Source organism: Odocoileus virginianus, chromosome 17, assembly GCF_023699985.2.
Source record: "Odocoileus virginianus isolate 20LAN1187 ecotype Illinois chromosome 17, Ovbor_1.2, whole genome shotgun sequence".
NCBI lineage: Eukaryota > Metazoa > Chordata > Mammalia > Artiodactyla > Cervidae > Odocoileus > Odocoileus virginianus.
Window position 1 is genome coordinate 12,446,586 of NC_069690.1, and position 14,382 is coordinate 12,460,967.

The 14,382-nt window shown below is 55.7% G+C and overlaps 1 protein-coding gene across 9 annotated transcripts in view; it reads right to left on the reverse strand.

Annotated features, from left to right (window-relative positions):
• Positions 1–786: 786 nt before the first annotated feature.
• Positions 787–14,382, reverse strand: part of ACACA (acetyl-CoA carboxylase alpha) — a 281,140-nt gene continuing 267,544 nt past the window's right edge. For all 9 annotated transcript variants that reach the window (XM_070478617.1, XM_070478616.1, XM_070478615.1 and 6 more), the window contains 4 exons: positions 11,920–12,074; positions 11,039–11,209; positions 4,407–4,543; positions 787–2,585 (listed from right to left, as the gene is read on the reverse strand). In XM_070478617.1, the coding sequence (XP_070334718.1) occupies positions 2,462–2,585; positions 4,407–4,543; positions 11,039–11,209; positions 11,920–12,074 (587 nt within the window). In that variant the 3' untranslated portion in view covers positions 787–2,461. The remainder of the gene's footprint in view (positions 2,586–4,406; positions 4,544–11,038; positions 11,210–11,919; positions 12,075–14,382) is intronic.

Genomic DNA, 14,382 nt, shown 5'->3' on the forward strand with positions numbered 1-14,382 from the left:
CTCTTCGTGCCCCAAGTTAATGTTCCAAAGGCGTAAAGTCGCCAGGTCATTCGGAGAAGTTAAAACTGCTCCCTGAGAGGGCCTGAAGCGATCTCTGAAAATGGTTTTTGCTAGTCACTTGACCCAGAGAACACCACAAATCGTGTCAACTCACGAGGTTCAGATCTTTGTGTTCATGTCAAGACCCATGAAACCGCCCAGCCCGTCGAGGGTATGTGGACCCAAAACCCGCCCAGGCTGGGAACGGTGCCTCTGGGTCACGCTCCACGGAGGGCTCGCCTGACAAGGCTCCTGGAACCAGAGCGATGCTGGGCCGATGTGACGCCCGGTGACTGGTCTACCAGCGGGGAGGATTATTTCAGCAGAAAGGGGAAAGGATACATCTGACTGAAGCGCTGTGCTCACCAGGCTGTGCGTCCACTGACTCCTCAGTGAGTCAGCGAAGGCTGCTTCGTGACAGGGGACGGACGCGGCGGCGAGCGCAGCCCAGGCAGGGCTTGGAGGGCCAGGCTCCTGCCTTGGCAGCCTCACTTGTGCGGTGGGGGCCTCGCGTGTGAAATAGCAGCCTCACGTGTGTCATGGCAGCCTCGCGTGTGAAACGGGCTGTGTCTCTTCCTGACGTGTCCTTAGACAAGAGCCCTGTTCAGGTAGAGACCTAAAGGGGGCCCTGTGGGGATGGGGGAGTGACATTTAACGCGTCACAGTTTGGTGGTGGAGAGGAAACTCGCGTCACCCACCCAGCCCCTGAAGAAACGCCAGGGCAAGCACAGGACCTCGCACCACCTGTAGGCGTGTGGCATTTTATTTATTGTAGAAAAGTGTAGAGGAATAATCTGGTCAAAGATGGATCCAATTCTTGCTGGGTAAGCAGACACCAGCCACGGTGGACATTCTTCCTGGACCGAACGTCGTCCCCACCGTCTCCTGCCCTTCCGGGCCAGGATGGTGCTGAACCCCGCAGCAGGGTCGCTGGGCTGAGGCTCTGGGGCCAGACGGCCACACGCCTAGCCCCACGGGGCCCTTGTGCACAGGCAGTTCCCGGGGACGGGGAGAGGGGCTCTCAAATTGTGCGTGAACTGGAGGGTTAAGGCTCAAAATTGGAGCAGGTATGAAAGCATTCATACCCCTGCTTCTCAGACGTCTTAGCGAGTTCCTCCTTGGTCACCAGCGACAAATGCAATTAGCTGCGCTGCAGGAATCGGATGCTAGCCCAGCCCTGCTCACCTGCCACTCTTGCCTTAGGAACACCAGCGGGGGAATCAGGAAGCTCTTTCCTTGAATAAACTGGTGGTTGAGAATAAACTCTCCATCGCCCGTGAGCAGGCCCCTGCCGCTGGCCAGGGAGAGGCCTGTGAGCCCAGAAGACAGCAGCACCATGAGGGGTCGTAGATAAACTTAAGGTCACATGAGTCCTGTGTTCCCTGGAAGCCCCCCCATGGCGGGGAAGGCCAGTTCCTGGAGCCGAGGGCCCCGATGTCAGCGGCTGCACGCACTGCCTGTGCGTTTGAGGGGGAGAGGAGACCCGGAGCGAGCAGGAGCGTCTGCTGTTGGAAGGGAGGAGCCGGGAGCAGAGGCCGGCCCCGCAGGCACTCCTCACCCCGTGACTGTTGGTGCCAGGCTGGATGCTGCCAGCCTTCCACGTCCTACAGAGGCTGGCCGGCCCGCCCTCGCCGCGGCTCGATGCCTGGTTTCCGTCAGGGACAGGAGGGCAGCTCCCCAGCTCCTCCTCTGCCAGCTCGGACCACCGCGCCGCCAGCGGGGCCCCGGGCATCTCAGCTGGCCACGCAGTGGCCCCTGGAGCCGTGGCAGGTCAACCTCCCCGAGGCTGTTCTCAGAGAAGGGGACCCAGGCAGGGGCCCCGAAACCAGCAACAGTCTCGGTCTCTCTGCTTCTCGGATCACGGTTTTGCCGCCGTCTTTGATTACACGGACCCGCAGACCTCACACTCTGACTTTCCTTCCTAAGCAGCGCCTCGGTGCGAGGAGACGGGGTGCCCGGCGTGTGCCCGGCCAGGTGCGGGGTGGAGACAGCGCGAGGATCCCCCTCCCCGCTCCTGCTCCCGGCCCTCCTCTGCGCCAGTGGCTGCAGGCTCATGGGGCCAGGGGCGAGCGCGCGCTGCCGCCTGCCGACCACCCCGCCTCCGAGCGTGGGCCGGGGCGGCCAGGACGACCCTGCTCGGGTGTAGGAAGACCTCGTGGTACATGCTGTACCCGTCATTGCCTTTTAGGTTCGGGTGGGGAGCGGGGGCTGCGGCCACAGCCAGGGTAATAAATACTGAACGGGGTGCTGTGGCCCGCGGCCCAAAGTGTCATGCGGAACCAGAACACATCGAGGGGAAGCAAAAAGCCACTTGACTCCAGCGCTGGTCTCCTGTGCCTGCTCATCGCGGTGGTTTCGGGTATGACGGGCCACTCTGGCCCTCGGCTCCAGAGGCAGGGCGGGGGTGGGCAGGCAGCTCTTCCTACGTGGACGGCGAGTCCATCGTCGAGAGGATCCGAACGACTTCTGCTCGCTGGGTGGGTGAGATGTGCTGCGTCATGTGGACGATGGAATCCATGGCGACCTCTGGGTTGGCCTGGACCAAGCTGGAAGGGGAAATTGGGGGTGGTGAGACAGAGAGAGACAGCGGTGCCTGGGTCAGCGGAGTTTAGAACTGCCGAGAACCCACTCCCAGGGTCCGCTGTGGCAGCCCCTGCCTCACCTTGTCCTGTCTTCCTACTGGAGACAGGCCCCCCACAGCACGGTCGGTACCAGATGAACTGCCAACTACGCTCCGCTATGTCAAAAAGTGCGGAAGTAACTTAAGCCAAAACCGAGATGGGGGCACGTCACAAACATAGTGGGCCCTGCGTGAAGCTGCTCCCACTGGCTAAACCTGGGACACGTGGGGCATCAAAAATGAGTTAAAGTCATTGAAAAGACAGAGGACACTCCCTGGTCTATACCAATAATGAATACAGAATAAATGGAGGCGGAGAGAGGCCTTTTGCTGGCGGGAGAATCGGGGTGGTCACAGGTGACTGTGGAGCATGTGCAGGAGTTGGAATGTTGTCATTTTGCAACTTTGCTGTAAAGGCTGGATCAGGCATGACTCACCCGAGTGCTAAATGCAAGCAGTTCTGATGAGCAGCAATCTGCCTGGCCTGTAAGTGTCTCTCCACAGACTGGTTAGTAGGTTCGAGGAGAAAGATCAGGAGTTGGACAGTGGGGGAGTTGAGCAACAGCTCGACCAGGTGACGGAAGCCAACGTGGGGACTGGCAGGTGACGTCACGTGCCCTCAGGTGTGGTGCCCCGTGGGGCCCCACCATCAAGGACGTGACATCAGGGCTGCGAATGCACAGCCTGAATCTAATCATGAGCAGACATCGGGCAAACTCAAAACGAGCAGGGGTCTACAAAGGGTGGTTTAGATAAAAAGCCGTGGTGTTCAACTTATGAAAATTATTTTACCATGGTTATGTTAGGGCATAGCCCTGATAGCAAAGGCTATACTGAAGTATTGGGGGTAAAGGGCATGACAGGCCATCATAGATGTAGCTTACCTTTAAATGGTTCCGAAAAAGAAATACACATTAGAGTGTGCTTACTTTTTTTATATATAAAACACACACAAATGATACAGCAAATCAAGAATGGGAAGAAGGGATAGTTAGGGAGTTTGGGATGGACATGTACACATGCTTTGCTGAAAATGGATAACCAGCAGGGACCTCCTCATAGCACAGGAAACTGCTCCATGTTATGCGCAGCGTGGAGGGAAGGGGTCTGGGGGACCATGGATACATGTGCATGTACGGCCGAGTCCCTGTGGTGTTCTCCTGAAACTACCATGACGTTGTTAACTGGCTGCACTCCAATATAAAATAAAGCAAGTTAAAAAAAAAACCAAAAATGATACAGCAAATGAGGCAAGATGTAAACAGCAGGCACTCTGGGTTCAGACTTGTTCTCTGCACTGTGCTTAGTTGTGCAGTGTTTCTGTGAGTGAAACGCAGGCCAAATGAAAAGTTCAGAGAACGTCCCCTGCAGCCTCTGCCACCCAGCCCGTGGAGGAGACGGGAGCCTCTAGAACAGCTCCCTCTCGGCTGGGGGAGGGGAGGAGGTGGTCTCCTAGGAAACTAGGACGCAATGGGCTTTCCTCCCCAGCCGTTCATCCAGTTGAAGGATCTGTGTCTGGAGCTAACAGTTGGGCACGGTGAGCTCAGCCACCACTGCTAAGTGCCCCTGGGGAGCAGGCGCTGAGCGAGCCCTGTGTTCCAGGACCCTGTTCTCATCTGATCAGCGTCTCAAACTGAAGGGCCTGCAAAGACGGCATGGCATCGTCACCCCGCCGTTTGTGCAGACGTCGCTCGCTCCCCAGAAGTGAGCCCACTGCTGCTGAGGGGCCCCCTCCCTGGGGTCTCACCTGCGGATCTGCTTGAGGACGTAGTCTCTGCTGATGTACTTGATGTTCTCCTCGATCACCGAGCGGACACCGTCTTCCTCTGTCAGCTGTTTCTCCAGCCACTCCACCAGATCCTTGTTGTTGTCCCAAACATAGGCCTGCGAACAGATGACGCTCGGTCAGACGCCAGGGCCCCGCCCAGGCCGGACACCCCGACTGATCTACATCTGCGAGGGCCACTGCAGAAGTGTCCTCAGTGTAAAAGAGTCACCCCCAGTTCCTCCGTGACTGCTGGCTTTGTAGGAGGCAGCGGAAACAGGCCTCAGGACAGGAGCTGCCCTCACCCCCCCAGCCAGCTTTCTGATGTGACACGCACGCTTGGAGAACCCACCTGGGTCTGCCCAGACGCGTCCGTGCTCACATGGACGCTGATGCCGCTGTTTCGTCCCTGACTGTTTAGCCAAGAGCTGAATGGGCGTGAAACACGTGCGGGATGTCCTGCTGGCTAAGACTCTGTGCTCCCGATGCAGGGGGCCCGGGTTCTATCCCTGGTTGGGGAACTAGATCTCATATGCCACAACTAAGAGTTCGAATGCCAAAGTCAGGATCCCAAGTGCTGCAGCTAAGACCCAGGGCAGCCAAATAAACAAACAGATAAATAAATGCTGAATAAAGAAAGAAAGCAACTTGTGCTTTTTGAGGAGCCGAGACATGATTCTTAAGCATAAGCGGAGGCCGAGGCAGCCAGAGGCGAGGGGCGTGCTGCCACCGGGTCAAGAAACGTACACCCCGGTTTTTCCCGAAGGGTCAGGACGTCCATCGCCCTGAAAGTCTCAACACACCACCTCTCACCTCCCCCCTGTCAAATCATTTAGCCGAGCATTTCCCAGGTAGTTGATTCCATAATAATTCAGGAGTGTGTTAGAAACCTAATCGCCTTCTCCTGGCTCTCGTCTCCTCTCATTTTCTTTACAAATCATTTAGGAATCGTTTTGTTAATGGTTTCCGGAAAACCAAGCACTGCCATTAGGGCTCATTCATATTTATGTCATTTTGTTTGGGTAATTAAACACAAAGCTCGTCATTTAAAGGTGCGCTATCCTCCTCTGTTATCACTAACCGAGTCAAAGTCAGAATGACAATGAGTTTGGCACTGTAATTTAATAGGTGGGTGCATTAGGGAGCTCGGGAGGTGGCCCAGGAAGCCTGGATACCCACAGAGGTGCCTACACCACGGCTGGGACGCAGGGGGCCTGCCAAGTGCGGAGGGCGCATCCCCACCACACCCGCTAGAGGTGGCATGCAGGAGGCCAGGAGCCGCGCTGCTTCCTAAGGCTCCACTCCCGGCCTTTAAAAATAAGGGTCTCTTTCCAGACTCTCCCGTCCCCATCTCTGCCTTGGCCGGTGAGTCTGGGGGGGCTAGTTGTTTATTATATACCTTGTAACTGACTTCGTTTCTAACGAGTCTTAAGGAGTCCTTCACAGTGGAATGATTCAGGAGCCCCAGGATTAAGGATCCGCGAGGTGCCGTTTCTAGTTCTTTCGTCCATTTCCTTTGCTGGTCCCAAATTTGCCCATCCCTGTTTGTAATCAATCACTGGTGAAAGGGTCAGTTCTCCTGGTCCGGGCAGGTGGCCAGGACAGGGCAAGGCTGGGGGGGGGGTCGTCCCCCCGCTCCATGCGCGGGCAGGACGCTGGCACCCCGAGGCTGACGGCAGGCGAGTATTTTGTTCTGGGAAAAAGGAGGCACCACACCACTCTCATCAGCAAGGGTGGGGGTGGCGATGGTCCCCGCGGCTCAGTGATCTTAGCATCGCATGCCAGCCCCCGTCCACCCCACTTGTGTATGGTGTGCCAGCGTGCCCATCTCCACCTTGGTAATTTGGACGTCTGCACATGCCCTTACTTAGGAGGATTTAGGGGGAGGAAAAAAGAAAACAATGCATGCTTCTTGGGTTTCAGAATGGGCGGGGGGGGGGGGGAAGCCTAGATTTACCCAAGAATTCCAAAGCCTTTAGTTTAGGAGAATATTTAATACTCTTATTAATCATTTTTAATCCGTTTGCTTTTAATTAAGAAACAGCATGATGCTTTCCTATCAACATATGCCAGGGAGCAGATTAATTGTGGCTTAAGATAACTCTCCTTGATTGGTGTAATGTATTAGCTAACGAGATGCCTGCTTCTAACGATGCTCAGACACTGCACTGGCAGGCCCGCTGCCCTCCAGAGAACACGGCTCTCCCGTCACCCCCTGCAGCCAGAGTACGCTAGGTGTTCAAACACTGGAAAAGTCCCCAGATGGAATTAAAGCAACACGTCCCACGGGATGGAAAATGTAGGCCCCCTTATATGAATGGTTTGCTGGTCACTCAAAATATGAGTGGACAACGACCCCCAAGTCCAACTCTGGTCAAGTGTCAACTGTAGCGCTGAGCACACAGCCGCCACGGGATCGCGATCCTGGTCAACAGCGTTTTTAGAGAGAATCAACAAACGCAGGCACTGCAGCCCCACGGGTTCTTTTTATAACCGACCTGGGAGGGTTTGCTCTGTATTGGGAGCACGCTTCCCCCACCCAGGGCCAGGGAGTCTGCAGTTGCTCGTTTGCCCTCCAGGAACAGAGCAGCGAGGCTTGTCACTCCACCCAGGACAGGCCGACACTCTGCTGTCATCATCTCCCTCCTTGAAATTATGAAAACATGGCTGGTTACTCCCACTGTGGGTTTCAAGCACCTGAGACATGCTGGGCTGCTCATCTCATGACAGGCCTGGGCCCGTATGTTACCTGCCTGCACTCATCCCAATCGGAAAGTTTTAATACCAGTCAAGTATCAATGATTAAAGGTTGGAGCAGCATGGCCATACAGTACGTGTTCAGCAGGCACTTTATCCGGCTGTGCATCCGTGGGTCAGTATCTCTGGCACGACTCGGCTCACTAATTGTGTGTAGTAATTAGTCTATCTTACAAAATCTAAATGACCTGTTGGGAAAGTTTCATTCCTAATGTATCAGATTGCTGTTAAGGCCTCCTTACTCAGTGGTGGAGCAGGGCCTGGGGCTGAGCGGGCCGCGGGCTGATGGATGTGAGCCCGAAGCCCAGGCCCCGCAGATAACTCACCTTATGAGCAGCCTGGAGACATCTCTGCAAAGCGTTTTTTTTTTTTCCCTGAGGCTTTGGAGTGTAGTAGCAGTAGCCCCGTGGGCTGGGGTGGCCTGCTGGACCTCATTTCTGGAGAGCTGCCCCAGCCCCAGCCCTGCTGCCCAGGGTCTACCTTACCTCCTCCCTTCCTGGCTCTAAATCGGAAGTTTGATGCCTGAGACTTGTTCAACGGGAAGCCTGGGGACAGTAGAAATCCGATGACCCTTATCAGTGGTGCTTCTTCCTCTACCAACTTCATGAGGGCCTCCACTGGCCATTCGTCTCATTTGGAAACCCAGAAGAAGAATGGATTTGTAGCTTCCTGGCTCGTAAGGGAGCACCGTGGACAGATTCGGGCCAAGTCAGGGGCTTCTCTGGTGGCTCAGAGGCGAAGAATCCACCTGCCAATGCAGGGGACTCAGGTTTGTTCCCTGAGTCAGGACGACCCCCTGGAGAAAGAACTGGCAAACCACTCCAGTGTTCCCGCCTGGGAAATGGCACGGACAGAGGAACCTGGCGGGCTACAGTCCATGGGGTCACAAAGAGTCGGACACGACTGAGCGACTCGGCAACAGAAAGAAGTCAGAGAATGGCCTGAGAGCGCTCGGGGCATACGGCTCCCACCACCATTCTGAGCTATGCAGTCACTGAGCCCGCCTGCTAACATGCCATGCTGAGGGGGAGGAGGAAGCCGAGCGCCAGACAGTCCTTACAACGTCGTTAAAAATGCCCCGAACCTCGTGAAGCAAACAACATCCCTATTTTACACGTGAGGAAAGGGAGGGTTAAGTACGTCTGAGCCAGCAAATGGCAAAGTGGGATCCAAAAAGTGCTAAGATTCCAGAAAACACATCCTCCTCAATTTCTTTTACTGGAGCTTGAATTGGGGGAGCTACAGGGTGGGTGGGAAGTCAGCCTGTCTGAAAAACCACACACCTTCAACTGTGGATCTGAGAGTCAGCAGAGGAAATGTGCCCATGAGACATACTTGTGCCTTGTTCTGACAGCCAAATTGAACCTAAGCTCTTATTTTTTCAGGGAACTGTGGCAATGCTTCTCTTCTGCCTGCAGTCAAACTATGAACTATAAACCCTACTATTTCCTACAGTGGGACTGCCCCTGTGGATTCAAACAGAGTCCCATAACTCATGGTAACAGATTCCTCTAAGGGAGACAAAAGAATTCTACTCCTCAGTTATAACACATCACGGTGTCTTCAGACTTGCTGTCCCAGAATCTCTTTTTTCAGGACTAAGATTTAAAACAAAGAAATTTCTATGAGAAGGAACACACGGCATGGCCCACAGACGTCTACGCTAAGTGTCCTTCCTTACCTGTAACCACAGTAAGGATCAGAGGGGCCAAGCCAGGCTCTAGACCTGGAGTGACCACAGCGCACCACACCCACCCCCGTTTGAAGAACCGAGGGAAGGTGCGGGTTTTGAGATGCCCCCTTATTCCCAAGCACCGAGCAGGCGTGGCCCCTCCGAGGCAGCCACACGGCTTTTCAACAGGGCGACATGCTCTGCTCTCAAGGGCGCTGCAGATTTTATCACCTGCCTCCCACTAACCCGAGTTCTGCTGAGCCCGCAGAATCCAGAAGGAGGTTTCAAAGCCACACAGAGAGATCACCCGCGCTTCCACTCTCTGTCCCCCTGCCCTGAGGGCTCCAGGGGACGCTGACTTCTGTAGATGGGGGGAGCGGTACATTTGGGTCCTGGAGCCTCTGGTCTCCCCTCCTGAGTCAGGGTGTCTTCTGCACTTGACCTTCAGCCAGGAGCGTGTGCACACAGGTGACTGTTCCCTCCATCGACAAGGGAGGCGCGACCTGCTTCCCCAACAGGCGCCCCCAGGGGGCGGGAGGCGGGGGCGCCCCCGCACCAGGCCATGCGCGTCTGTCAGTGACTCACGCAAGAGGAAGGCCCTCTCCCGGCGGCCCGTGCACACTCCATTTACCTGGCCGGCCACTCCGAACTGCAGAACAACCTCTTATTTTACACTTGCGTGGCTTTCAATGCCAACTTCCGCGCGAAGCTGCCAGTGGCCACTGACAGAATCGTCTCACTCAATTATGATGCCATGGACTGACCTGAACCTGAACCACGAGTCACAGAAGGCTGTGCTCCCTGGCTGCACAGCTGAAATATTTATCCAAGGCAGCTTTTCAGTCGTAAAGAAATGGGGGGGACTTAACACAGAGGGGAATCTTAGAATCAGCCCGACCCAAGGACTTTAAAACTGACAGCAGGCCTTGGAACTGCTTCCTAGGAACAGTCAGCGGAGACCTCAGGCAACACTTCCCAGGAGGAGGCTGGCGTGCCTGCCACCCGGCCCTCCAACAGCCTGCAGCCCGTGCTCTAAGCCGGCAGTTACCACCTGTCTTCCATCATGCGGCTACCAGGAAGAGAGAAGTGTATTTCCAGCACATAACTACCCATATCTTGATAAGATGTGTATATGATGTTTATGATTCAATCCAGATACTCACTATGAATAAAGGTTGATTGCTTTTACTTAGTAAGAATAAACAGAAATAAAAGTTCCAACTTCTCCTGCCCATCCTCCCGTGGACGGTCTTATGCAGCCCACGGTTCCAGAGGCAGTTCCATGGTTCCTGGCTGTCCCGGCTGCAACCCCTGAGAGGATCGCTGGGGACACGGGATCCTGAACTCAGCCCCGGGGCAGGATAGCTGGGGATGCAGCCTCAGCGGGCACTGCGCCTGCCCTGCCCTGCCCCGTGCAGTCACCCCTGGGAGAGGCCTGGCCCGCGGTTCCCTCAGGGTGGACCTGAGATCCGAAGACCTTAGTGCCTGTGTCAGGGTCCCCTGCTGTCCGGCTCCTGCCCCCTCAGCACCGCCCCGGAGGGGTGGCACGCATCACAGCAGCCCCTTGCGCCTGTGAGACACTCAGTGGCTCCCACAGAGCCCAGGACAGAGCCCCGCCTCCCCGCACCCCCCCCCCCCCATCCTGAAGAGCCCACGGTGTCCCACGCACGGCACTCCCGCCATCAGGCTTGGCACGCGCGGCTCCTGCTGCCTGAAACGCTCCCCCAGTGCCCCAGCCCAGCCTTCCCTCTGCTTCCTCCTACTCTGCTCCCAGGTCAGACCACTTCTAGAAATCTTCCCACAGAGCGGGTCAGGCTCTGCACTTTGCGAAGCCCTGGGTCTGCCATAGTTGACGTCGGCCACTCCTGTCCGTGACCTCTTGATGGCTCAGCCGCCCTGCCTTGGTGGTGGGCTCAGCAAGGACGGGAGCAATGTCTGCTTCTCTCCCTGGCCGGTATATACTGATCAGAAGCCTTCAGGAAGGTTTGCTGAATGAGCTGCAAGGAACGCCTGATCGCCCGTCTCACAAGCCGTCAGGACATGTTACGGCGGGGAGGACACAGGCTGAGGCCCGTACCCCCCTTCCCCTCCCGAGGCCCAGAGACTCTCAGATGCCAAGCTGGGCAGTGCTGGGGGTGGGGGGGTGAGGAACGGCATGAAGGTTCCTCTGGGGGCGCCCACCTACCTTCACGGTTCCCTCCACCTCCACAAACCAGCGCCTTAACATGGCCTGGATCTGGCCGTCGGTCAGCTCGGGGTTGGCGTTGTGGATTTTCTTCTTGACCAGGTCCTCCAGCAACAGACGCCTCAGCCGCCAGTAGAAGAAGGTGCGTGAAGTCTTCCAATCCAGGATGTCCTACCCCGGGACAACAGTGAGCTCAGTCAGCCCAGCTCGGTGCCCAGGCCGGAGGCACTCCACGGGCGCAAACCTCACTCTGCAGAGAGTGCCTCGGAGACCTGAGAGCCGGCCGTGAGCACCCAGCCCCTGTAGACGTCTCCCCAGTTCAGAGCCACCGCCCAGCGCGCCCCTGACCCCAGCACCGTGCAGGGATGGCCTGGCTGGCTGCAGGCCCGCACGTGCTGGAGACATTCCGGGGGGGGGGGGGGGCTGTCTAGAATTCCCAGATAGCCAGAGTGTGGAACTGGTTTTGAGTAGATAGCTCAACTTTGCATGCAGGTTTTGGGTTTCCTTGCTGGTTTACCTTCCTTCCAGACGGTAAAGAATCTGCCTACAATGCAGGAGACCTGGGTTCGATCCCTGGGTTGGGAAGATCCCTGGAGGAGGGCATGGCAACCCACTCCAGGACCGCTGGGGTGGCTGTTCCCAGGGGACTGTGTGGGGCTCAGTTTCCCGCCAGTAAAATGGAGCCTGCCTCCTGAGGAGTCCCCGGGAACCTAAATCATGAACTGTTTTAGGATGATAACGGGCATAGTGAAGGGAAGAGGTATCCTCTCCAGGAGAGAACAGTCTCCTCCACGCACAGCCGACAGCTCCCGACGAGGGAGCCCGTGTGCGCGTGCGCATCTCTGACAAGCCGGTCTCAGAAGCGGCGGCCGCCTACTCACGTTAATGACTCCCTTCTCCTGCATGCGGCCCGGGGTGTCGTGCAAGTCTGCAAACTGCACGGCCACCTGGTGGTAGATGGGAAGGAGGAACTCCTCCCGCTCCTTCAGCTTGCTCTCCAGCTCCTTCCGCTCGGCTGCACTGAGCTCCGGGGTGCCTGCGAGGAGACAGACTGTCAGGGGCGGGGGGCCAGGAGCCCTCCTCGGGAGCGGCCATGGTCTTGGGGGCTCAGAGGCCCGGCTCTCCGCTGTCTTCGTTGCCTCTGCTGATAACTGGACCCTGCGGATACCAGACCTGCCGTGGGGGCCCTTCCTGGTGGGGGTGACAGTCCTACAAGCAGCCTCTGGGGGGCCCACTCCCCAAGCAGGTGCCAACCACCTCCTGGAGGCCTCTCCCCACCTCACTGACAGTGGGCCCCTGGTCCCCACGAAGGACACTGCACGCCCGGTGAGCAGCCCCAGAAGGGCCACCCTGCCCCGAGCATGGACCAGCTGGGACACCCTCCACCTCCACACACAGGCCAACAGCGCTTCCCTCCCCACGTCCGGTCACCTGCCCACCCCGAGGACCTGCCGTCTCCTCAAAGCTGGGAGCTGCCTGGCTTCACAGCTCTAAACTCACATGTGGATACTCTTAACCTGAAATCAGTTAGAATCCACCCCAGTGAGAGCCTAAAGCACATGTCTCATGCCGGCTCGGTGGATTAGCCCGCCTCCTCGTCTCCTGCTTGGATTTATGCCCAGAGCCAACCCCTGACCACCGTGACAGACACTCTAGTTCTTAGGCTAAAAGGAGAGGAGGAGAAAAGAGAAAGGCAGGGGACTTCCCTGGTGGTCCAGTGGCTGAGACCCCGTGCTCCCAACGCAGGGGGCCCAGGTTTGATCCCTGGTCAGGGAACTAGATCCCGCATGCCGCAGCTAAGACCCACCCAGCACAGCCTAATAAATAAAAGACAGTCCACAAACTCCATCTGGATCAGCAAACTCAAAAGCACATGGCACCCTCACTCAATAGATGAGACCGTGGAATTCCTTATAACAAGGAGCCTCCCACCCCCACTCAACAGTATCCCAGGAGAGGAGCTGCTCCGTTGTACTTTTTTCCCTAATGACTCTCAGAATGAAACATGCAATCAATACCAAAAATTTACCTGCCTGCCTAGCAAGGAGGCGTTAAGTCTAGCTGAAGGAGCAATAGGTGACAGCCCCTGGTGTTGGCGACAACCTCAAGTGCTTGGTCACCAAAGCTGACAAACAACTGCATGACCACAGGTGATGGCATGCAGAAGAGAAAGGTCTATTTCAAGCATGTCTGTCTGGAACGGGCCTCGCTTTTTATGCCACTGTGAATCACATGCCATAAACAGCCTTGGGCTGCCGAGCGAGCTGTAAGTATCATCCATAAACACATGTTAATAGAACAGGGGTGGAACTCTAGTACCTAGCTTCAGTTTTATGAGGTTTTTGGATACCCAAGTCCACTTTTTTTTTTTTAAAACCCATCACTACCTTGAAGCTGTGATGAGAAGTGGGGAGGGCGATCCTTCCTTGGGCTCTGACACTGACCGATCACACTGGGCCCCTGCCCTTCAGCAGCCTTCTTTCCAAAGCAGGTACACGGCATGACAACAGTGGGCCCCCCACTGTGAGACGAGATGGAGGCCCATTCATTCCAGCTGGACCAGTCTGGAGAATTCCTGGGAGGACAGCTGACCAGCTTCTTCTGAGATGAGATGGTCGCAGGTATAATACCCTTGATAGGGAAGCAAAGATCTTTTCTTTTCCAATAAAAAGAACCAAGAGACTCCTTGGGGAAATGGTTGATTCCAGGGCTGGGGCAGGAGAAATATTAAGATGAACCTGGAACGTACTGTCACAAAAAGTGGGAAAGCACTCAAAAACTGGCCAGGCATGCAACAAGGACACAGGAGGGACTTCCCTGGCGGTCCAGTGGTTACGATCCTATGCCTCTGATGCAGGGGGCGCAAGTTTGACCCTTGATCAAGGAACCAAGACGTCACATGCTGTGTGGCCAAAAGAAAACAAAGAACTTCTTAAAAAAAAAAAAAAAAAAGACACAAGAGCCAGTGTGAAGGTGTTCTGGCAGGCTAAATCTGGGACAATTTGAGCATCGGGCTGAATATTTATGGAACTAAATAAGAACCTGTAAGTCACCCTGACACACGTAATTAAATGGAAGAGAAGGGAAAAGAAAGCCCTCCCTCTCCCCAGACCAACAACTAATAGAGAAGGAATGGCAGAGTTAGAAAATCACCATTTTACAGCCATCACAGTCATTGATTCTGCCAAGAATTATCAATAGATACTAAAACTGTGTGTGCGCATTTGACGAGGAACAGGATATTTACATAGTCTCAAAGTATCTCCTTACAAATTACTTACTAATTACAAAAGGGGGAAGATGACAACGCTACAGTGAACAAAACCTTAAACAAGTCATCAAAG